Source organism: Danio aesculapii, chromosome 9 (assembly GCF_903798145.1).
Source record: "Danio aesculapii chromosome 9, fDanAes4.1, whole genome shotgun sequence".
Classification (NCBI taxonomy): domain Eukaryota; kingdom Metazoa; phylum Chordata; class Actinopteri; order Cypriniformes; family Danionidae; genus Danio; species Danio aesculapii.
In genome coordinates, this window is record NC_079443.1 from 16,783,647 (window position 1) to 16,810,514 (window position 26,868).

Genomic DNA, 26,868 nt, shown 5'->3' on the forward strand with positions numbered 1-26,868 from the left:
GTAAATGTAATTAATTAATTTAAATCAATTTAGGAATTTCCGTTTATTATGCAGTTGACATTAAAATTAATAGCCATTATGTGAAGTAGGGCTGCACAATATATCATTTCAGCATCGACATCGCAGTGTGCGCATCTGCAATAGACACACCGCAAAGATATGCAATGCTGAGTCTGAATTATAGTTGACCAGGAGCTGCAGATTTGTATTTAATCAGGTGGAATTTATTTGATTTATGCAAAAAAAAAAGTTTTTCTTACTTAGAATTTTTGTTTCTTGTCCAAATATCTACATTACAAAGCGAAAAGATTTTTTTACTCACCTCATTGGCAGATAACTTTTGCTTGTTTTAAGGAAAAACTCTTAATTTCCACTAATTTCCTTTGACGGTGAAAGCTAAACAATATTTTTAACTTGCTCTAAGAAGTTTTTGATATTTGGACTAGAAACGAGACAAAACAAAGTAAGAAAAACATTGGGTCACACTTTATTTTGATGGTCCATTTGTTGAATTTAAGTTACATTGCATCTACATGCCACCTAATTCTCAATATATACTCTTAGGTTGGGGTTAGTGTAAGTTGACATGCACTTGCAAAGTTTCTTATAGTGAGGTAAATGTCTTTCGAAGGAGCAGTATCAAAAGATATTAAGCAGACAGTCTACTAATACTCAAATGGACCATCAAAATAAAGTGTTACCAAACATTTTTTTTGCATTGTGATCATTCAATTTCTCTACCTGAATACTGTTAAACTCCCCAGAAAACCATCAAATAGGGCTATTCAAGCTATCTTGTGAAACTGTATTCATATCGCAGAAAAATAAAATGCAGTATCAGATTTCTCCAATATTGCGCAGCCCTGATGTGGTGTTAAATGTTTATTCTTTTTGAAATATTTTCCTGCTGAACTTTTAAGAGAACTTTAAGAACTTTAAATCATCACAGTATTTACTATAATCGTTTTTTTAATTGTACAATTTTAAGTCAATATTATTAGCCCCCTTAAGATTGTCTACAGAACAAACTACTGTTGTCCAATAAATAACAATAACCAATATCCTAATTAGCATAATTTGCCTAGATGACATAATAAACTTGCCGAAAAACATTATGTACTTTCATCATGGAAAATGCTAAATAAATTAGTCATTAGAAATTAGTTATTAACACAGTTTTATTTCAACACATTTTAAAAACAACAGTGTCTTTATTAAGCCAATTAACCCAAATGTGTATTAGACCAATTCGCATTAAGCTGTTTAAATGTCTGACGGTGGTATTGATGACCTGATAACCTATAGGTTTAATGCTTACTATATCAACAAAATCCTTGACAAAGTCATTTCCATCTACCATTATTCATTTTAAAATGCGCATTGAAACAGGTGGATTTTAACATACAGAAATCAGACCATTATGACTTGTATAGACATACAGTATATTTTGGTGCGCTTTAAACCAAGAAAACAATACAAGGGTGTGCATAATCATAACAGTGAAATCACATGTTCTCTTTGTATATGCATGCAGGGTATTTTTCCCTAGAAAATCATTGTTGTACAAGCATCTCTTGTTGAATGTGTGTGGAGTGACACCACATTGATGGGTGTTGTGTGTGTATATATATATGCTTGTTTTAAGTTAGTTTCCCATTTCAACCAGCTGAAAGTGAACAGCTCAGGTTGATTTAATCTGTGAAACTAGGAGGATGATTCAGGGCTCTTATTATCGTCTCTAATTGCTGTCTTCTTTTGTCTTGCAGGGACAGACGGACTGTTTGAGGATAAATGGATTCCAGGAAATAGTGACAACAGAGAGGTAATTCACTTTTGTGTGTGCTTTAAGCCTAGTTCACACTACAGGATTGTAAACATCAGCAGATCGCTGTGCTGTTCACACTACATGACTTGATTTTGTGTCTTTTAATCACTGTGGTGTTCACACTACGTGACACTACGTAAATGATCCACAAGAGGGGGGTGACACACTACAAGATCTGCAACAACTAGTTCCCCAACAGTTCAGTCCAGCTAGCAAACCACAGCCAATGAAATGTTGAGGGAGGAGTCGTCAGAAAAAGTTGAACACTATTGGCTGCTTGTGTGCTGATGACATCACTGACAGCGTTTCAAGCTTTCAGGGAAGCATTTAAAAACATCGGCAATCAGCTGATGCATCAGCGGATTAATCGCTCATCTGCAAGGATCGAGTGGATTGATACATATTTTTCCTAAATATCTGTGTATTTCTTTCTAACATTGTTATTTTTTAAATTACAAAACAGTAAAGAACTGAGGATTTCTACCTTTAATTACCATGTTGGTCAAAATGACTGCATGCATGTCTGCTACTGTTTGCTGTGACTTTAAATATGCATGCATTTTTTTGCCTAGCAACTTCTTGCTAACATAATCATAACTTTTTGATAGCAAAAACATAAACTTACTTATCTTTCAAAACAGCTTATTTTGTGTAGCGAAATAGCTCCTGTTTGAAAGTGAAAATGAAAGCGAGCCCCAGACCTTTGCGTGTTCTAATATCTTAACTACATATTTATAGGCTGTATTACCAAAAAAGATAATATTTTTAGGGTAATGGTGTCATCAAATATGATGACAGACATTCAGAGCTTAATTTTAATATCTCAATAGAAGCTTTGAATGTAAATATGATGTGACAATATGACGTTTTATATGAAAACAGTCAGAATGAGCAGTATGGTAATTCTAATAGTTACAGAATTCTAGTTCCCCTGTTAATATAGCCTACTCGCATGTCCATGTTAACGCAGAATGAAGCGAGTGCATCGATGGCCATTCTGGCCAATCACAGACGTTTCGGTTGGGCTACTGAGCACACAGGCATTCAGCTTATGCTGATATGCTCTCTCATTGGCTGCAGCTTGTCACTACATCTGACCGCACGTGGGGTCGAGTCGGCTGACTGCTCTGGAATATTCAGCATGCTAGATGTTGGATTTCTGCGAGGTGTTACCGACGCTTCAGCGAGCCTCTTTGATGCGATGTTCAGTAGTTCACACTTAAAGATTTCTTCCCGATCATAGCCCGATCTGTCGGCAAACTCGTTAACTTCCAAATCGGGCTCAATTCAGGCTTAAAATCCTGTAGTGTGAACTAGTGTTTGAGTTGTGAGGGAGAAACAGCAATACCCTTAAAATATTGCTGTAAAAATTACAGTATTACTGGCATTTTTGGTTGGCAATTTTACAGCAGTGCTTTATGCTGAAGTCATAAGTTATCGTTTGCTCAGTCGTTTGTTCGTTAAGTCAGTCATTCATTTGTTCTTTCAGTTGTTCATTTGTTCTTTCAGTCATTCGTTTGTTCAGTCATTTGTTTGTTCAGTCGTTCCTTTGTTTAGTCGTTCATTTGTTTAGTCATTCGTTTGTTCAGTCGTTTGTTTGTTCGGTCGTTCATTTGTTCAGTCATTTGTTTGTTCAGTCATTCAGTTGTTCAGTCATTCATTTGTTTGTCCAGTCAGTCGTTCGTTTGTTCTTTCATTCATCCGTTTGTTTGTTCAGTCATTTGTTCGGTCATTTGTTTGTTCAGTCGTTTGTTTGTTCAGTCATTCGGTTGTTCAGCTGTTCATTTGTTTGTTCAGTCAGTCTTTCATTTGTTCAGTCAGTTGTTCGTTTGTTCAGTCAGTCGTTCGTTTGTTCAGTCGTTTGTAATTCAGTCGATCGGTTGTTCAGTCATTCATTTGTTTCAGTCGTTCATTTGTTTAGTCAGTCTTTTGTTTGTTCAGTCAGATGTTTGTATGTTCAGTCAGTCGTTCGCTTGTCCAGTCTGTCATAAGGTGCATTCAACTTCATGCAGCGATGCGCAGACCGATTGAAATCTGTCTTAAAGCGGTGCATGCTAGTTACAAATTTTGTCTGGATTGATGCTGTGCCAATGCCACGTGACTGTCACATGTAGCATCAAAGTACCGCGACAGTGCGCCGAGATCAGACGACTGAGTCAGCCGGAGAAGCATCTGAAGATCGACTGCGGGAGCTGAGATGACGACACCGCATTACACGATTGGCTGAGTTCACCGCATGACAACAACCACGTGTGTTTCGGGTTTATTATTAGACAAATTCTGTCTCACAAATTTCAAAACAAACAATTAACTTTTTATACCATCACTGTCTTGTACACATCATGCTTATTACTATACTACAAATATTTTACTGCAGTATCATCGTTTGTTAAATAATTTGTTCACAATGTCTTGATTGTTTGCACAGATTTATTCAGCCTTTTTTTATACAGACTACTGTATTCAGTGCTATAAACGATTCAAATGATATATTTTCGTAAATAACCTAAATATTAACTATATAGTATTAAAATACTTATCATCATAGATCCTGACACAACTATAAAGCTTTCTTAACAAATAAGTTTAAAAAAAAAAATTAAGTATAAAGATATATGATAAAAAAATATTTTTATTTCCTGTCAAGCCGTTTATGCAGAAATTGTAAGTGTCATTTGACATTGACCTTGACATTTATTTCCTGTTTTTGTGCCCTCTCCTTTTCACCTTATTTCTAATGCGTTTGTTACATAGACTACTTAAATTTGTTTCATAATTCCCTCATTGTTTTGAAATGAACTATAGTGTGTAGATACTGTATTCTGTTTTATTTGTACTGTAAATCTGTTGTTATTATTGCAATAAATAAATAAATAAATAACTAAATAAATGATCACACCATGTGTGATCGGTCATCATTGCTGCAGCAACTTTGAGCCCTGAAGTGTCCTACCTGATGGCTCCATTTTCAACCCGCCCCCGCATGTGCTTGGCTAATCTTGTTGATTGCCGGCTGCAGCCCATGCGCACTTATTCATTTGTTCAGTCATTTGTTTGTTCAGTTGTTCGTTTGTTCAGTCGTTCATTTGTTTGTTCATTTGCTTTGTTGTTCAGTTGTTCATTTGTTTCAGTCATTCGTTCATTCAGTCGTTCGTTTGTTTGTTCAGTCAATCGTTCGTTCGTTCGTTTATTCAGTCGTCCAGTCGTTTGTCCAGTCGTCCAGTTGTTTGTTCAGTCGTACGTTCGTTTGTTTGTTCCTTTGTTCATTCAACCCACTCACTTGCTTACTAGTTCAAATGATTTTTACTGTATGTAAATACATGGAAAGTTGTCTTATAATCTAATTAATAAATGCTGTACAAGTATTGTTCATCATTCGTTCATGTTAATAATTACATTAACCAACATGAACTAATAATGAGCAATACTTGTTCAGCATTTATTAATCGTAGCTCAACATTTACTAATGCGTTCTTAAAATCCAAAGTCTTGCTTGTTACCATTAGTTATTGCACTGTAAGTTAACTAATAATGAGCAACATTATTTTCATTAACTACAATTAATAACTATGAATAAATACTGTAATCGATGTGTTGTTCATTGTTATGTTAATAAATGCATTAACTAATAAGGCTTATTGTAAAATGTTACCAAAATAAATAAATATATAATCTTTAAAACAAATCTTTATATATTTCTTCCCCCTTTTCTTTCTATTCTACTAAATGTTACAGTTTTAAGAGTTTCAGTTTTGCACAGAATAGGAGTGTTATGACAGCTGCTGTTCTCATGTCTAAATTCAGATCTGCAAAATAGTGAAACCATACTGAAAACTAACAGCGTATCATGAGTGGTCTCTGGGGGGAACTTTTCTCAAAGGAAAGCGAAAGCTGACTTTAGAGGAAATGTCTTTCCTGTTTTCGACAGACCTGCTTACTGTCTTCATCTGTTTGATGTAGAGATTTTCAAGCTTGCCCTTTAAGCCGGATCCTGATTCGAATATGGGAAATTGTGAAAAATAGTCTAAAAAATACTCTTGCGTTGTAGTTGATAACATAACTTTAGAATATATTAAATAGTCATTTGTTTACTTAACACATTTGAGAAAACTGGCTTTACACCTCATAAAATAATGTTATGCTCCGTTGAAAGGTGTTCGATGCACCTGCATCTGTCATCACTTATCACCATCCTTTTTTATCTTCATCCTTCTAAAATTTAGTTTCTTTTTGTCACTTATTATGACTGTCTGCCATCACATACAGAACAGTGTGTCTTCTAATCTTGATGGCTTAAACCTGATGTTTTTAATGTTAAAAACAACTTTCAAAATTGGCATGATTTATGGGTGTTTTATGCTAATTTATGCTTTTGAATTATATGATGGGACCTTGATCACTGCTTCATCAAAATTTGATGTTGAAAATTGATTTGTAGTTAACTTTTATAGTCCAATAAAGTTCTTCCTAACAATGATAACAAGGTCAGACCTCATGGAATCTTTTTCTCTGTTATGATAAAATCAGGTTATGAGATATGACTCTTAAGTTCATGTCATGTCATAGATGAGAAATGTGTCAGACTGCATATTTCTGACCAATCATCACTTGTCTTTAACATTTTTTTCATTGTTTTTTCCAACACCACTGTTTTAGTTCTCCCAAAATACTCTGTTGACTTGCTGTTTCTTTGTCTCTAATCAGGGGTGGGGTTTATAGGCAAGGCAAGGCAAGGCAAGTTTATTTATATAGCACTTTTCATACACAGTGGCAATTCAAAGTGCTTTACATAAACAGGAATAAAAGAGACCAGTATAAGAGAAATAAAAACTAATAATAAAAATGATTAAAAACAGATAAAACAGATTAAAATGTGTGAAAACAGGTAATAAAACAATGAAAAAGAAGAGAAAAACATAGTAGTGCGATCCTTCAGACGTAGAACAGTTCGCATTCAGTAAAGGCACAGCTAAATAGATGTTTTCAGTCTTGATTTGAATGTGCCTAATGTTGGAGCACATCTGATCATTTCTGGAAGCTGATTCCAGCAGCGAGGGGCATTGTTGCTGAAAACCGATTCACCCTGCTTTGACTTAACTCTTGGAATTTCTAGTTTATATGATCCTAAAGATCTAAATGATCTGTTAGGTTTGTATTCAGTCAGCATATCTGTAATGGATTGAGGTATTTATGTATTTATGTATGTTTAATGTATGGGGATAATCAAATACCCAGTAGGATGTCCCTACCACATGTTTGATGCAGGTCTTACAAAAAGTAAAATTTGTAAATGAAAATATCTCCCATTGTATTGTACAGTTCAACTATTTTACTAAATTCTCACCTTCCTGTTGTTCCAAACACCCTAAGACCTTCATTCATTTTCAGAACTGAACTTCTGTGACTTCTGTTTGAAACAAAGCACAGTTGCATCTGAGCTAATATGTCAGAGGGGCGACCATGTACGTGTGACACTTGACCGTGCTCCCTATACTGACACTGAGGAGAAGAAACTGTTGATAAAGATGTTATTAATGTTTTATGTGTGCACAAAAGTCATCTCATAGCTTGATAATATCCAAGTTGAACCACTGAAGCCATGTAGTCAGTTTGAGGATTTTTTTTTTTTCTCAACTTTAAACAAGTCAGGAACCTTTGTTTATGAAAGACGTGAGGGCTCTCAGACTTCACCTAAAATAGGTCAGATGAACTGATGCTTCAGGGGTTTGGAATGACATAAGAGTGAGTAATTAATAACAGAATTCATAAACATTTTAAAGATCTAAAGTTGGTGAAATCACAATCAGTTCCAACAAGAACAAGACTAACTGAGCATGTCCTGTTGCAGGCCTCCTGCTGACCCTTCTTCAGTCAGGTCGGGAGTGCAGCGGCGTGCGGCTGAGAGGATTGCGGGAAGATGAAGTCCAGTCTGAAACAGTGGCGGCGGCTCGCCCTCGGCCTCATTCTGGTCTGGGCACTGCTCTTCCTGGCGCTCCTCTCCTACTTCATGGAGTCAAGAGTGGATGACCCGCACGCCGCGGCCGCTCTATCTTACACAGACACACGACGACTGACCTCCCTGCAGGGCAACCCCCGGACCATTATGGCCACCCATTTGGGCCTCGCCACCTCCTCCGCCCCATCCACCTCCAGCAACACTCAGCAGGAGCAGAGCCAGGAGGAAAACCCCAGCGCCGACCCCCAACCTAGTCCACTCAGCCAGGAAGCCTACCCTTACCCTGACCCTCAGAGCCTGGCAGCCTGGTCCGCATTCGGCACCCAGGATGTGGGCTCGAGGTCGACCGGTGTGAGTCGCAACCGCGAGCAACAGGAGTACAACCAGGATTCACCTCAAGAAGACGAAGATGAAGAGGAGGTGATTGGAGGGGAAGAGGAGGATGAGGAGGGTGGTGATGAAGACAGGGGAAGGACCACCAAGCGAGTTGCAAGGCACGGGAGCTCTGACCCGCATGAATATTACGTTCCCAGATACAAATCCATAGTTCATGGTCTGTGGAAAGGGAGCTTGTCGATGGGGATGCTCAGTCCACGCCTACAGAGGGCTATGAAAGACTACCTAAATAATAATAAGCATGGAGTGGCCTACAGGGGGCACCGGAAGGCAAAGCAGAGCCGCCAGCAGGTGCTGTGTGAGCTGAAGAAGAGGGAGAAGATTCGAACGTTGGATGGGACCGAGATGCCTTTCTCCAATTTGGGCTGGCAGAAGATTGTGCCTGCATTACCCCTAAGCCTGATCTACAGGCCAGGCTTAAAGACCTGTGCTGTGGTCACCTCTGCTGGAGCCATGCTGCACTCTGGACTTGGCAAGGAGATTGGTGAGTGACAGAGTTTTAACTTTGGTTTATTGAGGCTTAATGAGTGTCATGAAAAGAGCCATGAAGCATTTCATTAAACTTAAATAATTTATTAATCTGTTAATAAGTAAGTTTAAATGGCAATGCAATTAAATACTCAGTGTTTTTAATGGGCAGCAAATGGAGTCATTCTAATTTACAAAAGCAAGCATGCATTAAATTAAAAATTGCATTAAAATAAAGTGTGAAAAATGCCAAATGAGGTCAACTAAATTTCCACTTCCACACTTTGCCTTTTTTCCTTTCAGACTAAAGAGTAAATTAATTTCATTTTAGTTGTGGAGTTTGCATGTTCTCCTCATGTTGGTGTGAGTTTCCTCCGGGTGCTCCGGTTTCCCCCACAAGTCCAAAGACATGCGCTATAGGTGAATTGAATGCAAGAGTGTGGATTTTTCCCAGTGTTGGGTTGCAGCTGGAAGGACATCCGCTGCGTAAAAGATATGCTGAAGTATTGGTATTATTGTTTTTAATGTTTTAAACACATTTTAATATGCATAACATATTAATATGAATAACATTGATACATAACAATAATACTAATGATGATAATAATTATAATAATAATAATTGTAAATGATGTTGTTGTTGTTATTATTATTATTATTATTATTATTATTATTATTAGTAGTAGTAGTAGTAGTAGTAGTAGTAGTAGTAGTAGTAGTAGTAGTAGTATTGTTTCAAATTGACAGACAGACAAAAAAATGTTACTATTACAACTCTTGCTATTAATAAACCATTATCTATGCCTTTTCTTTGACAAATTCAGAATGTTCTGCTTATTTTTCAAGATAGTTAGGTTTAAGTATTAGGATTAGGGGATGTAGAATAAGATAATGCAGAATGTATTTATAAGTACTATCAAAAAACCATTTCCCAGTACTTGGTTGCTTGCAGCTGGAAGGGCATCCACTGTGTAAAAAATATGCTGGAAAAGTTGGCGGTTATTTCTGCTGTAGCGCCCCCTGATGAATAAAGGGACTAAGCCAAAAAGAATGAATGAATGAATGAATGAACATCCTTAGAATGAATATATTAACAATAGCTAGATAATAAACCACTAGTCAACAGTCAATTGTCACTAATAATAATAGTAATAGTAATATTAATAATATGATTCTTCTTATTCTTATTTTATTACAAGCATGACAGCTCTTACGCATTTTTTATGATGTGTAGTATAATGAATGTGATTTTGTATATTTTATTTAGAATTTAGGAACTGTATAGAAATTTGTTTTCAGCTTTTTAATGTGGTATTATTTATAGTAGAAGTAATATAAATATTATAATAAAAAAATAATAAAAATAATAGTTTGCAGCTTATCTAACTTGATCATAATTTAGTAGTTTCATCGCTGCTTTTTGATGTTATTAAATGGCATCAGTAACAGCAGCACAATGAAAGACACAAGCAGTCAATAGAAATTAGCATATTAAACAAATATTCTCTTAATGCAGCTCTTTAGCCTGACGGTAGGCTGTTTCTGACTGCCAGAGGTGTCTGAGTCATAGTGATTCAACAATGACTTAACATTTCCTTCTTTCTTAGCTGTTTTCTTTCCTAATTTTTTATTTATTTTTTTATTATTGATGCTACATAGTGCCAGAATGTTCAGTCACATTTCTTAGTAACCCAAGTTACGTTTAAACCCAGTTGCTTCCTCATTCATTCATCTGAAAGATGTGAAATTGGCATTTTTCAAGAAGCCTTTGAAGGAAGGCCTTGTTTTTTTTTTGGTTGTGGGTTTTTTGAGAAGCGTTTTCTCTTTCATTATCTCCACTTGTGGTTTTTGGTTTCCGTGGTGATGCCAGTTTCTCTGAAAGGGTCAGTGGGATACGGATGGCCTTTACGGTTACATAATCCAGAGTATCACAGGCACACAAAGAGACCAGATTCTTCCAGCTTTGGCATCTATGATGGCAGAGCGGCTGTGGGCACAGATGAAGCGTTTCCATGGTGACGGCACAGCTTTTATTATTTTTGAGGAGAATGGCGCCTGTGCCGCCTCGCTAAGATGATACAAACACTTGCACTATTTGTAATTCAACGTGGATTTTCAGCCATCGCTTCCGTGCTAATGATTTTAATTACATCAGTACTTGAACTCAAGGGCTTCTCTCTCTCTCTCTCTCTCTCTCTCTCTCTCTCTCTCTCTCTCTCTCTCTCTCTCTCTCTCTCTCTCTCTCTCTCTCTCTCTCTCTCTCTCTCTCTCTCTCTCTCTCTTTCTCTCTCTCTCTCTCTCTTTATATCTGCACTAAATACTACTAAATTTCCCTGTGGGGCAGTTTTATTGCTATTATTATGATTGAGCTAGTAGAATAACTGTACATTCTTAATTTGTTGTCGTTATTAGGACCAGGTTCCAATGGGACATCATGTAATTCCTATTTAGTGAATTTTTTTCTTCTGTCTATCTGTCTGTCTGTCTGTCTGTCTGTCTGTCTGTGTGTCAGGTGCATTTGCATTTTTCCTCTGTAATGGGACATCTGTTTGAGTCTGATGAATTAGGGCTGGGCCGCTAAACAAAATCAGATCGCAGTGTTTCCCACAGGTTTGAAATATACTTGCGGTGGTAGCCGGATTGAAACACACCATTTACCCACATCACATAAATAGTTAACTATATGCGACAAACAAAACATGATTTCATTTTTAATAATAATTGTATTTATTATGACACTGTTTCTTTACAATAGTTTAAAGTAAAAAAAAAAAAATGCAATAATAAGAAATACTTTATGCTATTCAGGAGCCATGTGCACCCACTGACAGGTAAAATCTGCTTCTCTCTCTCTTTCAAGTTCAAAGCAAACTTGAATTTAAAATAGCATATTTAATATATTAACATCATCAAATTAATGAAATAATCAGCAAATGAGAAATAAATGAGAGAAAAGTTAGTAAAAACAGACGATATCTCTACAAATGATTATAATTGCAAGATTGAAATGAGCAGATTTTTTTTTTAAATAAGGTAAATGCATTGATTAACCATCACTAATAGTGTACATGTATTTTGGAGCCAGTTTAGATGTAATTTTCAATTTTCACGAGTATATAGTAAAGTTTTTCTGAGTCGTTTAGATTAATAAATCTATTATTTACTTTTTTTTCTCTTGATATCGCGGCTGTATGTGCTGTCAACTGCAAAACCAGGCGGAAAGTAGGCTAGCCTTTAATAAAAAAGTAATGCAAAAACGCATACAAGCTTTAGAAAATGAAATTTCTGGCATTTTAGGAGATTTAGAAACCCAGGCCATACGAATGTTTTAAGTCCCAAAAATGCATGTGTCTGTGGGTTTGAAGAGCGTATGAAAATCTGCATGATTGTTTACTGGTCTCGCGGACAGAACGAAACCGGTAAATGAGAGTTGATTTTCCACTACTTAATCGATCGTGGATGTTTGGTTATATTGAGCGGATACAAAAAGTTTAAAAGGATGTTAATAATAGTAAAAAAAATGTGTCACTACATAAACTCGGGCAGCCGTTAATATACCTGGGCGGCTCGTCAAAGTCAAGTGTGTGAAGCACTGTATATCAAATCGCAATAGAATTTATAGGACTAAAGTCCAAAAGTGAAGTGTTTATGTTATTTATTACTTGATTGTTCAAGCTACATCACAGAAGTGCTCTGTTTGTTAAGAGTTGAATGTTAAAATAAGGTGTATTAAATAAAAAAGGAACATCCTGGATGTTTCTTTGCTCTTCTTTAATTTTTTATGTAATATGGAAGTATTGGATTGGGTTTCGGTATTGGTAGATACTCAAAATCACATGACTTGGACTCGAGGGCAAAAAAACCTGATCGAGATATCCCTAAAAATGTATGTGAATAACGATGATACACTCTGGACATTTTTACTTGATATTGATCCTAAGAGCCAATCACACAGCAGAAATATGCAACAGGAACCTATCATTGTGTTCATATTAGATATTCATCGAATTCAATCTGAAAATTATCGGCCGTAAATAGGTCATGCTGCATCACCCAGTATTGTTTAGCACGCTTGTTTCACTTTCCCGCCAGCAGTATCCACCTTCAGACATGGCTGGGATACTCTTTAAAAGTGGAAGCAATAACAACTTATATTGAAATGTATATAGTTATCGTTCATTATAGAAAGTAATTATCGAGATTGCACTTTTTGCCATATCGCCCAGCCCTATGCTGAATTGTAGTAATGTAGGACGGGGGCTTGGTTCCTAATGTATTTATTTATCTTTTTATTCAATGAATGAATCAGATCTGCATTTTTTTTTTGATTAATTAATACAATTTTTTTATGTGAATGTGCTATTTTGACAAAATGAATTGCCTGGGTGGACATTTGACTATAGGCTGCTTTGAGCCCGAGTTCTAGATATAAATATTTTTTATTAAGAGAAAAAAAAAAAACTGGATCATTAGTGAATTTTGTTTCTATCTAGTCACTTATTTAAAAAAAAGCTTTTTAAAAAATAAAAAAAGCACATTTTTAATAGGGTTAAAGGTTTGACAAGTTCTTTATACCACAGCTGACCTTTTACTCACTATCGACAAAAATTTTACACATTTATCTACAAAATAAAAGTGAAATAAAACCTGTTTCCATTCAAATAGTATTTTACCAATAAACTGGTGTGTATGATGACATCATGACTAATATTATCCCATACATTTAGATTTATGAAATCGCTAATTATTTCCAACCCCCTTTTGCAAAAATTGGAGAGTATTCAGACAGTTTACTTATTGAGATTTCTCATTTTCATAAATATTGTACAAAACATAAGTAACTAATCTTATGCTGCGAACTTGTGCTGCAAACTTAATTTTATTTATGTTGTGCTGGATGGGACACCCCTTAACCTAAGGCTATTTATATTCGATTGAAAAGGGTGATGATGGTTGCATTCTATGAGACATTTGTGTTGGCACTCCTGGAAGCTTATCATTCAACATTCTTTACCAATGCTTGGTACACATCTTATGCTTCTGAAAATGTGTCATGTGACACCATATGTGCACAGAAGCCAGACAAAATTGTATTATTTTGAAAAAAGTGTAGATTTTGCAGCATCTAAAGTAACAATATAGAATGTATGCTCTAAAGTTAAACTGAAAATATTTGGTCAGTAGAATTGAATTGATAATTGGCATTTCATCACCTTTATCTATAAAAAAAATGACCAATGCTTTTTTTTGTCCCAAAAAAATCCTTTGGATGGCAACCTGGCTAATTGCACTATACAGCTATACTCAATACATTGCTATTGTAATAGATATGTAGTGGCAATGGCAGCTCACAAACAATGTGTAAGTGTGACTGGCATTGATTTTCTTTACCTATTCATTTAGACTGATGCCAGTTTTGATCAGGTTGTTTTTCTTTACAACCCTTTTTAGCCTGTCTATTAAATTCAGCTTGTCTTTGTCTAACCATTTCCCATCAGTCCTGCCAACCTAGTTTGCCCTCCAGATATACCGAAGGACGAGTCAGAGAGCCAACAAAATACACAGCGTAGCCAAGATCAGATCTGCCAGAGCTCTCAGCAAGAAGCCTGCCGCCCGCTCAGCTCTACTCAACCTCATTTTACTTAGGGTTCTTCTGTGCATTCAGATAATCTCTGCCAACACTGTGTAAACTGGGTATCTCGCCATGAAATGATCTGATATCAAGTGTGTTTGGTGATAACACACATACATATTTGGTGATAACACACATACAAATCTGAACATTTCAGCATATTCACTTATGGTCAACGTGATTTGAAGTTCCCAGATGAGTTAGTGTTATTTAGCGGTTGTTATCTGGCATTAACATAACTTGGAATGTACAGTGTTGTACTTGTGATGCGAAGCACTTGGTTTTGAGGGAAGTGAAGAGACGGGAGGGTGGGGGTTTAAATTGGCCATCAGAAAATGAGGAGCAGGGGGGTGGGGGGCGGTTGGATGGGCGACTGGAAAGTGTAGAGCGGTGGGTGGGCGATTGGTAAGCAGTGAAGCACATTTCCACAAAATAGATAGTAGGGCTGCACAATATATCGTTTCAGCATCTATATCGCAATGTGTACATCCACAATAGTCACATCGCAGGGTCTGCAATGTCAAATCAGGATTATCATTGAGTAGGCATTAAAAACACACATCATTCTGGAGTAATTGCCAAGTTTAAGCATAAAGTTACCACAAAATTGTATCATTTGTATGTGTTTGACTGTGTATGCATTTCAAGCCAGTTTAAAGCATTCAAGCACAGGAAATTACAATTTTTGTAACATAAAGAAACATTAATTGTATTAAAGTTCAGTATGTATGTATATATATATATGTATATATATATATATATATATATATATATATATATATATATATATATATATATATATGAATATGAATATGAATATATGAAATTTAATTTACATTCAATTATTCAATTATTTGCCTGGATACTGTTAAATTCCCTGAAAAAAACACAATGCCTTTATTTCAGTTGTAACTTTGTTTTATTGTATTTATCATTGCTTGTGATTTGGTTTATTTGATTTTATGCAGATGCACTCTACTACAAAATCATCCTATTATAATCATTTAAAATTGTCCTAAATTGATCATTCATTTCAAATAAAGCAATTCATCTGTTAAAATGATACTCAATATTGCAATATGTATCAAAGAAAAACAAAATATTGCAATGTCAGTTTTTTCCATGATTGGGCAGCCCTAATAAATAGAGGGATGAACCTGAAAATGGTCGATCAATGTAAAACTATGCAGTGGCAGAGCACTTTTCTCTTATGTTTGCTGTTTGAAAACACAATTGGTTTGGTTCAGGGAAGGGTTTAGGTCAGTGGTCTGTTAAGTTATCTGTACAAGTCCCACCTTCTCATGGACATGTCTCTGAAACAAACAAACACACACTAAGTAACATATTTCAGAATTTTAATATTCACACCACCAGTCTATGTCATGTACTTGCCAGGTACAATTTAGTTTATTTGTCCCAACATTTGTCCCAACTCCAAGACATCCCAAGTTTTTCAATGCATTGCAGTTTCATGATTGCATCCTGTATAATTCAACACTTTGCAGTTATCAAGTCTGTAGTTTTCCTTGAAATTTTGCTGGGGAAATGGGAGTGTGTTAGTAACACTGTACTTTGTGGTTTATTGACTTTATAATGCAATGTAGAAGTACACTCCTTTCTGCCATTGTTTTAGGACTTCCCCCTTTAGGAATTCAGACTTGCCCATAACAATAAACAGCATTAAACATTTAAACTAGTTTATACATCAGAGAAAAATAAATTATAATTTTGCAACCTCAATAAGCTACAACAAGCTTAATATCAATAGAAGTGAATGAAACTGGAAGTGTCAAGCCAATAAGATGCCAAGGTCTGCATCTGCTTGTACTGTACATGAAAGAATGAGGTCAATAATGTTGGTTATATCCAGGTATGAGCACAGATGTTCTAGCTCTGATGCACATTATCACTACTATCAAGTGCAGCGCTGTTTAATCGCTCAGTTGTTACTTTTTTTTTGGCTCTAAATGCGTCTACCGTCCCAGTCTCAGACGAAACGCCTCCACACGCCCACAGTCCGCTTGCTGAATGTCTGATGCTTTATTGCTCACCAAAATGGAAAGTATTTTCTTTCTTCAAACTCTAATCTGATGGACTTTCTTCACTCGGTGCTCCAGCAGTAAGAACGTACAGGCTGTTTTATCAGTCAGCATGCAATGTTTCAGTGGTTCTGGTTAATTCAGGAGCCACTTCTGAGAAACAAAATACAAAGGGTGTGACTTAAATCAATGTGCTGCTTGTTTTACAGTAAAATAAAGATATTTGACACTTTTCATAATCCAATGTTTTAAGAATCTAACAATGCTCTTTAATGAACAAAACTATTTTAAATATAATTTTGGGAGAAAATATGATGTCAGAATATAGAGGACATAATTATATTCCCTCATCATTCAGTATAGGGCTGCACAATATATCATTTCAGCATTGATATCGCAATGTGCACATCCGCAATAGTCACAACACAAGACATGCAATGTTGAGTCTGAATTGTAGTTGATCAGGAGCTCCAGAACACATGACATTTATAGTGTCACTGCTAAGTTTAACCATAATAGAGTGAAGGTTTAGCATATGCATGTGTTTTTGCCTGTGACTGAGCATTTCAAGGAGGTTTAAAACATTTGTGTGCAAAATGTACAGTATGTGTTACAAGGATTAATTTACTTAATTATTTATACAAAATTAATTAATCAAATTAATGCCTAAAACAATGTTTGTCTTGTTTCTAGTCTAAATATCCACGCTTAAAGTAAAAACAAGATTATTTTACTTCCCACATTGGCAGATAATTTTGAGGAAAAACTCTTAATTTTGACAATATTTTACTCTAAGACTTTGAAATATTTGTACTAGAAGCAAGACAACGCAAAGTAAGAAAAGCATAATTTGCATTGTGATTATGCAATTTCTGTACCTGAATTCTGTTAAGATCCATCAAATAGTATTCATATTGCAATATTTATCGCAGAAAAATAAAATAACGCAATATCAGATTTTTTTTTTCAATATCATGCAGCCATAATTCAGTATAACAGATATGTTATTTAGAAAAGAAAAATTAAACATTCTTTTTTTTTTCCCTCTAAATTAAGCCTGGCAGGATTTCATGTGTATATAAACTAATGGTTAAGCTGAATTAATTTTTAAACGGTGTGGCATCTGTGAAGATGCATGATAAAAATGTAAACTCGTATGATAATCATTTAAAAATTTAAATACAATGTATTTTTTTACATATCTTTGCTTTACTATTTTTAGCCATTTTGACTGATATAAGTTGAAATGACTAGAAAAGTTAATTTGATACAACTTTAGAACTAAACATACTTAGTTGAAACCCAATTAACTTCTCGAAATAAGTTAAAGAAACATAAATCTTTTTTTCATGACTTCTTGTCACATTTTTACACTGTAATACATGAAATTAATAAATGAAGAGTTCAGATGCAAAAGCCACTAATCGCCACTTCCGCCAAAAATGAGTTAATGACATTGAGCGAATGCTTTAGTACATGTTCAACAAATTTTTTTGCTTCTAATCATCTGAATCGCAGCATCAGCCCATTCAGAAATAACAGATTGTTTGCAAAAGCCTGTAAACGCCACTTGCCTTTGACAGCAAAAGCCGCTATGTCCCAAGAACCAATCAGAAGCCGCGAATCGAATCACGATTTCATGACATGCCGGCTTTTATGAAGAGACTGTTTTATTCCACTTACGATTCAGATTTTAAAAGACAGAGTTTTATGAACTGGCAAAATGAAAACGTCCCGTACCTCAAAACTCTCCATTATAAGAAAAAGAAAACACACTGTACAGTCAGAAGTGTAGCATGCATTCATAATGTTTTTTTGTTTTTGTTTTTTTTAAGTAGTGATGCTACTTTAAGTGCGTTTAACTATACAATAAATGGCAACTGCGTTTCACGAAAGTTGGAGTTAAGTTGCGTTTCTTTTATCCCACATGGATGCTAAGAAGATAAACAAGAGATGAAAAAGAGACAAAGACTTGAGTATGGTTGAATGAATGAATGATTAGCCGCGTTTCCACTATCGCGCCTAAAGCGAGCGAGCCAGGGCGAGCCAAGGCCAGTCGCGTTTCCACTATCACTTCCGGGGCGTAATCGGGCCAAAGCAGGGCTTCCTTGGGGCCAGCATCTGGCCTTTTTCGGCCCGCCGAATACCTTGGGCCAAGGAGGGCCAACTGGGGCTTCGGGGCGGGGTTACGTACAAAGGCGGAGTTTTCCTGTCAGGTAAAGAGGAGACAAGATGCTTTCTTCCCTCACTACTCACTAAGAAGAAGAAAAAATGGATATCTGTGTTCGAAGTAAATGCCGCCGAACTCGAATGTCCTTATCCAGGGATCGCTGTCTGGCCTTACACCAACAGACCACAAACAGTAAAAAAGCAATCGCTTCGATGTTCTCCATCTTCCAGCTCTCTATTGGCCCGGCCTGGCCCGATTAAAGCCCTGGCTCGCACTGGCCCGATAGTGGAAATGCGGCTATTGAATGAATGAATGACAGCTTCTAAAAGTGTCTGAGAGACATCCCCTTTTTGCCCAGTATGCCTACCTTGTGTTTTATTTGCTAATGTAAGCTATTTTTTAAAAGATAAATTTAATATATAAAACTATAAATATTTATAATACTTCAATAAGTTATATTACTTTTTATTAATGGACAATGCACAGATATTGATGTTTCACAAAGTTTTTACACTATATTATTTAAATCTAACAAGCTTAGTTTACAATGTTTACATTGCTCTACTTGCATTAAATCTAAATTCTAAATATCAGAAATGACAACAGATTGGTAAGATGTAATTGTCAATTTTATTGTTATTGATTAATGCACTTACTTGACATATTTTAATAATTGATTTTCCTTATCAGGGGTTACGACACTGGAATGAACCGACACTTTCTTGACAGATTTATGTATTTTAGGTGGTTTGTGTGATGTGTTTTATGTTTGGTAAAATAATTTATAATTGCATCTTTAGTGATTTTCAACTAATTACATTTGTCTTTTCCCAGTATGTGGATTGAGAGGTTTTTGCAAAAAAAGCAGAAGTGGATTTAGCTGGTATACCTTTTTAAAAACCAGAGAATTGTCTAAAGTGACATTTATTTATTTTATATACCAGCTAATAACCTTTTCATTACCTATAAAAATAAACCTTCTGAACCTAATTATAGGAGCCTGATAGAAAATGAAAAAAGAGGTCTGATGGATTTAGAGGGTTTTGCATCTGAGCTCTTCAAATACACAAAACATAATGCAAGCTATATTAAACTCGAAGGCTCCCAGAAATGTGTTGTTGTTGTTGTTGTTGTTGTTGTTGTTGTTGTTGTTGTTGTTCATAGTCTGTTTGATATATAATCACTATTTTTAACATAATTGTGTAGTCCTATAAGCACACAAGACCTGGAGCTTCAAATGAAATTTGAAAAAGTGAAATTTGAAAAAAGTGAAATTTGAAAAAATGAAATGAAAAATGAAAATGAAACTTTTTTCAGGAAAATCATAATTATGTTTTATTTCCCTGAACTGTGAAACCACACTTGGCAACCAGTGTCTGTAAAATGGTTTGAGTTTATTACCCATAAATGGGCAGAAAGCATGATCACAGTCCCTAGTATTTGGTGTACAACTATTCACAGAGACTCTTGTACCATCATTTGGTTGTATATTGTAGTATATTATGTAGTTCACTGGAATAATAATAATGATGCTTCAGTTAGCTTTTTCGCTGTTCAATGGCAGATTATTTTATTTTATTATTATAATTATTATTTTCCAGAAAAGTCTGCTACTGTATGTTGGCTATACTTGGACTTCCACTGCTTGAATGTCTAGTATTCTAATATTTGGTCTTCATCTGCCACCTAGTGGTATTTCAATGTGTTTCCCAAAGGCACATAAGCATACTTAAAACGTCTGTGGTTGTACAGACTGCTGTTGAATTATCAGAGTGACCATACAGTATACTGTGGCCTATTGTCTGGCTATTGTTAATATATTGGCTGTTTAATAGTACTTGTACATATATTGTGCATTATCTTCTTCATCCCCTAATCCTACCTAAACCTAACTTCCTTTAAAAGTTAAAGGCTTATTAATCGCAAGAAATCTCCAGGGGGGTCCAAGCCAGAGCACTCGCTCTGATCCCACGGGCTCTGCGATTAGTTGGGGAAATTCAAAAACAAACCATTACTATCTATCTATCTATCTATCTATCTATCTATCTATCTATCTATCTATCTATCTATCTATCTATCTATCTATCTATCTATCTATCTATCTATCTATCTATCTATCTATCTATCTATCTATCTATCTATCTATCTATCTATCTATCTATCTATCTATCTATCTATCTATCTATCTATCTATCTATCTATCTATCTATCTATCTATCTATCTATCTATCTATCTATCTATCTATCTATCTATCTATCTATCTATCTATCTATCTATCTATCTATCTATCTATCTATCTATCTATCTATCTATCTATCTATCTATCTATCTATCTAATCTATCTATCATTTTTTGTTTGTCTGTCTGTCTTTATTTTATTTTCTCTCCTTCTATTCTCTCAGAAAATTTATGTCCCTGTCAGAAAAGAGGGGACATTTTCAATGTCAGGCTCAGATGTACTGCATTGGAAATATTGTTGGTTGATGAAGGCCAATAAACGGCCTATCAGCTGAAGGAGAGATGGATGAGGAACAAGGGTTTCCTTCAGAGACTCAGTCACCATCAAGTCACATCCGAGGGGAAACACTGTTCTTCCTCTATTACTTTGTGGATTGCATTCATGTGAATGTGTTTTGTTTAAAAACTACACACAGTACTCTACTCATCCACTAGAGAGCACTGCTGGATTAGACGAGATCATTGATTCTGTGTGGGTGGATTGGTTGGATGTAGAAATGGCTTTTAACAGTATTGTGATTTGGCACTATTAAAAACAGCTAAATTAATACATAAAAAAAATTAACATGCTTTCAATTTCATATTTGAATATATTCTAATTGTAAAGTTAATGGTAAAATTCATGTTTTGTTATCAGCACAAGGAGTAAACTGATGTGTTATGTGTATTGTTTTTAACTTTAAGACGAGTACTTAAATTAAATTGATTAATTTAGCCATATTTTAAGGGTATAAATGATCAAATATAGCAATAAATCTATTGCCATTTTGTATTAGTTTTATGTAGCTCTTTTATTTTAATACTGCTGTGTTGTTGTTGTTGTTGTTGTTGTTGTTGTTGTTGTGTATACAATTGTAAACATTTATTGGGTTCATTTTAATAATAAAAACTGTACCTGTATTATATTATTAGAATGTTTTATATATTATTAGAATTATATAAACAATATTAGCAACAACAGCAACCTTGTCTTCATTTTATTTTAATATAATTTCAATTTCTAAATGGATTCGTCTATTTCTACATTCCATTATATATTTGAGCAGTTCGTCACCTTAGAATTATAAGGTTCTATCTGACATTTTTGTCAAAATTGAGTTATTGACATATTCATATTAAATGACAACTTATTTACATTATGGGATGTTTTTATAAGTTGTTTACATTTTAACACTTTTCGTTTAAAAAACAAATGTTACACACATACTGTTTGCTATGGAATGCAAAAACTTTGAATCTCAATATCTCAAAATCAGTGAGAACGCAGACAGAACCTTATAATTCCAAGGTGACAAGTTGCATTTTATGAAATATAAAAATATTTACATTTTTACATACCATTTTTGTTTGTTTGCTTATTTTGTTTGTTTTTAAAGGGCACCTATTTTACCCCTTTTACCAGATGTCAGATAACCTTTGGTGTCTCCATAATGTGTCTGCAAGATAACTTATTATAGCCTTCAGAATCTGCCCATTTTGCTGTCTTAGGTACAGTGTAGCTGTTTTTATAGCCTGTGGCTTTAAATCCATATGAGCTGCTTCTCCCTGTCCACCGCTCCCGCATGCATGTTCGCTTCTCATCATGCGTTACGTCAGATAAACAGCAGTCAGTGATAGAGAGAGGTACTGATGAAGTTGAAATCTAGCTCATTAGTCAAAAATGCCAAGTTTATTTCATGTATTTGCGGTGGAGTTTATTCAAGCCTTTCTGAAATGATGAGTCAAGCTGCCTTTCCACTGCACACAACAAACAACAAGCAACAGTCCGGAAGTCATTCATTTCCAATGGAGAGTAGTCCGGGAGCTGCGTGGAGTTCCGATTATCTCCGTATGCTGAAAATTCAGATCCGGTTTGAGCTGCACATACATTGAAATATTTAACCTCTTGCGACTAGATCGTATGCGACTGGCCGACCGGATGTGATGTATTCCAATGTTGTCCAAGCAGGTCCGTGCATGCGAGATGAGAAATAGGAGTTTTTTCATTATTTATGAATCAGAAAAGTTTATATATATTAAAAATAACATTTCTATTCACAAATGAGTAATAAAAAATATAATTTTTAATGTTGTCTCCACATTCCCTCCAAACTTTTTGCGGTCTATGATTTTCTAGTATTTATTCATTCAACCACGGTGAACGCACAGAGAATAAATTGCTTTTGTACTTCTTTATTTCGGACACTGCGGGAACAGCTTTTCTCCCATGGTGCACGACAAAACTGAAAATTCTGTGCGACTGCCACAAGGGGGCGTATTACGACAGTTGTGTCCGAATGTCATGTGCAGTGGAAAGGCGGCTTCACATACAAATGCTGTTTGCAGTAAACACACACATACAGTTAAAGTCAGAATTATTAGCCCCCCTTTGATATATATATATTTTTCTATTTTAAATATTTCCTAAATGATGTTTAACAGAGAAGGTAAATTTTCGCAGTATGTCTTATAATATTTTTTCTTCTGGTGAAAGTCTTATTTGTTTTATTTTGGCTAGAATAAAAGCAGTTTTGAATTTTTTAAACCATTTTAAGGTCAAAATTATTAGCCCCTTTAAGCTTTATTTTTGTTCGATAGTCTACAGAACAAACCATCATTATACAATAACTTGCCTGATTACCCTAAACTGCCTAGTTAACCTAATTAACCTAGTTTTAACCTTTAAATGTCACCTAAAGCGGTATAGAAGTGTTTTGAAAATATATCTAGTCAAATATTATTTACTGTCATCATGGCAAAGATCAAATAAATCAGTTATTAGAAAATAGTTATTAAAACTATTATGTTTATAAATGTGTTGAAAAAAATCTCTCCGTTAAACAGAACTTGGGGAAAAAATAAACAGGGGGGGCTAATAATTCTGACTTCAACTGTACATATGTGCCTTTACTGACACCATGCGGCTGTGGTGATTATAGCGGTTAAGAATAACAGCGATTTTACTGTCTTTATTGCAAACGGGCTCTGTTTTAAAAATGTTTTAAACTTATAAAAATCACAGAGAGTTGGAACAAATATTTTAATCCCAGTTTATTTGCAAATAATATGTGTATACATGTTATAGAAACATCGCGCCTGTCAATCAATTCGGTGGGCAGGGAAATCCCTGGGATTTGGATCCTATTTTAACATCAGGAAATTTTAAAAATGAGACTCATTGTGTTTATTTCACTCCAATATAACTGTGGACACACTATACCTACACAGAGTTCTGTCCAAACAGCTTACAAGAGTTGATTTCATTTTAGGTGCAGTAAAGTCGATTCAAATATATGGGTTTTGAAGCTTGGAAATATTGTTTTAGCAAATTGTGCACTTGGGATGTTCACCGAAAATGTAGATTCTGTCATCATTTACTCACCCTTCACTTGTTCTGTCTACCGTTGAACACAAAAGTGAGTGAAGAAGTGAAGAATGCCCAATATGAAGACTTTAATTTCTTCTCAACTGCTATTGATTGTCACCTGCCTCACATAATGAAATGTGATGTCCCAAGTTTGAATAGGTGGAATTGTGAGTGACATTTAAGAGCCACAGTGGAGGCCAGCTCTCATTTTTCTATGAACTCACCATGACCTTTAAAGTCACTCAATCACACGGCAGATTAAATGGAAGATATCCAATCAATAAAAAACCCCCAGAGGTGAACCCAGTAATAAATGACATCTAACTTTGTACTCTGTTAAACAAGCTGCTCGTACAGTCCCTGACATCAGATTACAGGCTTGAACAGAGTGAGGAACGTGTTTACCAGACCTCTGCAATCTTTCTGATTACTGACATACTGACACATCCTCACGATTCCACCACCGCATTCCTGTACATGTACAGTGGAGATTAAAACAATAACTTACAATTTCCTGACTTGCATGGTAGCCTTTTATCTTAACATTTTTTTAAAGGCATAGTTTACAAATTTCTTTCATCATTTAGCAAACGTTAAATTACAGAAATTTGCTGTAAAATAACAGACGTTAAATTACAGAAATTTACTGTAAAATAACAGACGTTATATTGCAGAAATTTACTGTAAAATAGCGGATGTTAAATTACAGAAATTTACGGTAAAATAACAGACATTAAATTACCAAAATTTACTGTAAAATAACAGACGTTAAATTACCAAAATTTACTGTAAAATAACAGACGTTAAATTACAGAAATTTACCGTAAAACAACGGATGTTAAATTGCAGAAATTTACTGTAAAATAATGGACATTAAATTACAGAAATTTCCTTAAATTTAAGTTTCTGGTAAATTTCTGTAATTTAACAGCCGTTATTTTATGGTAAATTTAGACACGTTAACACAGCCATTTGCAGGTGGTGATGAGAGTTACATAATGAACCAATGCTCATCTCCAACAACTTTTATTTATGTGATCCGCTCTGGATCTGAACCCTCTGCATCCATGCTCTGCTGACACTTGACCACTGGAGACAGAATATTATGAAATACTTATTTTCAGCTTCTCACACATACAATACAAAGAGCAATAAAGGTATCTACATGTTAGTCCAGTTATTCTGAGTGTTTGTGAGATGTTTGTCTAAAAGAGTTTACTATAAAGCAGCCCGCTTTTTGTGTTGTGATTTGCATGGGTTTGCATTGTGTGCACCAAATTGAGATGACTCCATTTTCTGGGTGAAAATCTTTGTTTGAAGTTTGTTTCTGCAACAGATGAAACAGCTGACCAACGTGGACTTTTTGGAAAAGTTTGTTTTGGCTCCTAAACACCTTTGAGCTACGTTTGAGCCGTGGGAATTACGCAATCATGCAATTTAATGTGCAATTTTTCCCTGACTCGTTTCTCATTCCACGGAGGTCCATGTCCTGTGCATTTTTTCATATATGGCGGTTCCCTTTATAGGAGATGGTCACCCTCATGTCATTCCATGTCTTTTTTTTTAAGCATTAATAAAAACATTTTAATCCAAAATAGTCCTTTGTTATGTTGTTTTTTTTGCAAAAGATGGGCAGGAGTGAAACGGCTTTGTTGATGGCTCTTTGTTGATTAAAATGTGGATCAGTGTGACGCGCCACATGATTAAAGCTCCAATTTCTGTCATTCCAGACTCCCATGATGCAGTGCTGCGGTTTAATACCGCTCCTACTGTGGGTTATGAAAGAGACGTTGGGAATAAAACCACCATACGCATCATCAACTCTCAGGTGAGCCACGTTTGATGTTTTCATGCTAGTTTTCTGTGAAAGCAGCCATAGAATTAAAGCTGAACTCTTCCGAATAGCCTCTGGCTCATCCTCTGGCTGTTTGTTTTTTTCTTAGATGGATTTGAGTGATCTAGTGGAAACAAACTCTCTCTCTCAGACACACACACACACACATACACACCTACCTTGCTACAGAGACCACTGCGAGGAGTTCTTTGTGACTTTTAAGACAGGACTCTGCTAGTGAATAGAGTGAAAATTATCTAGTAGTTATGATTTCCCCAGATGATTCTTGACATTTTCTAAAAAAAAAAAAAAAAAAGTTGTTTAAATATATAAATGAGGCATTATTTCATTAAATATTTGCTCATTTGCCTACATTTCTTGAACATAAGTCAGGTTCGAAATGCTTTATTTCTTAACACCGGTAAAGTTAACTTTATTAACCCTCCTCTATATATATATTTTTTTCTTTTTTAAATATTTCCCAAATGATGTTCAACGGAGCAAGGAATTTTTCACAGTATTTGGTATAATATTCTTTTCTTCTGAAGAAAGTCTTATTTGTTTTATTTTGGATAGAATAAAAGCAGTTTTTTGTAACCAGCTTTAAAGGTCAAAATTATTAGCCCCCTTAAACAATATATACATTTTTTTCAGTCTACAGAACAAACCACAATGTTATACAATGACTTGACTAATTATCCCAACATGCCTTATTAACCTAGTTAAGCCTTTAAATGTCACTTTAAGCTGTATAGAAGTGTCTTGAAAATATCTAGTAAAATATCATAGAAAAGATAAAATAAATCAGTTATTAGAAATGAGTTATTAAAACTATTATGTTTAGAAATGTGTTGAAAAAAATATTTATTTTCCGTTAACCAGAAATCGGGGAAAAATAAACAGGGGGCTAATAATTCAGGAGGACTAATAATTGTGACTTTAACCGTATGTCATCCTGGAGTC

The 26,868-nt window shown here is 35.1% G+C and overlaps 1 protein-coding gene across 1 annotated transcript in view; it reads left to right on the forward strand.

Annotated features, from left to right (window-relative positions):
* st6gal2a (ST6 beta-galactosamide alpha-2,6-sialyltranferase 2a) overlaps positions 1-26,868 on the forward strand; it is a 129,432-nt gene that overhangs the window by 70,518 nt on the left and 32,046 nt on the right. Inside the window, exons 2-4 of the mRNA XM_056465038.1 lie at positions 1,767-1,822; positions 7,674-8,661; positions 25,802-25,899. Of these exons, the coding sequence (XP_056321013.1) occupies positions 7,743-8,661; positions 25,802-25,899 (1,017 nt within the window). The 5' untranslated portion in view covers positions 1,767-1,822; positions 7,674-7,742. The remainder of the gene's footprint in view (positions 1-1,766; positions 1,823-7,673; positions 8,662-25,801; positions 25,900-26,868) is intronic.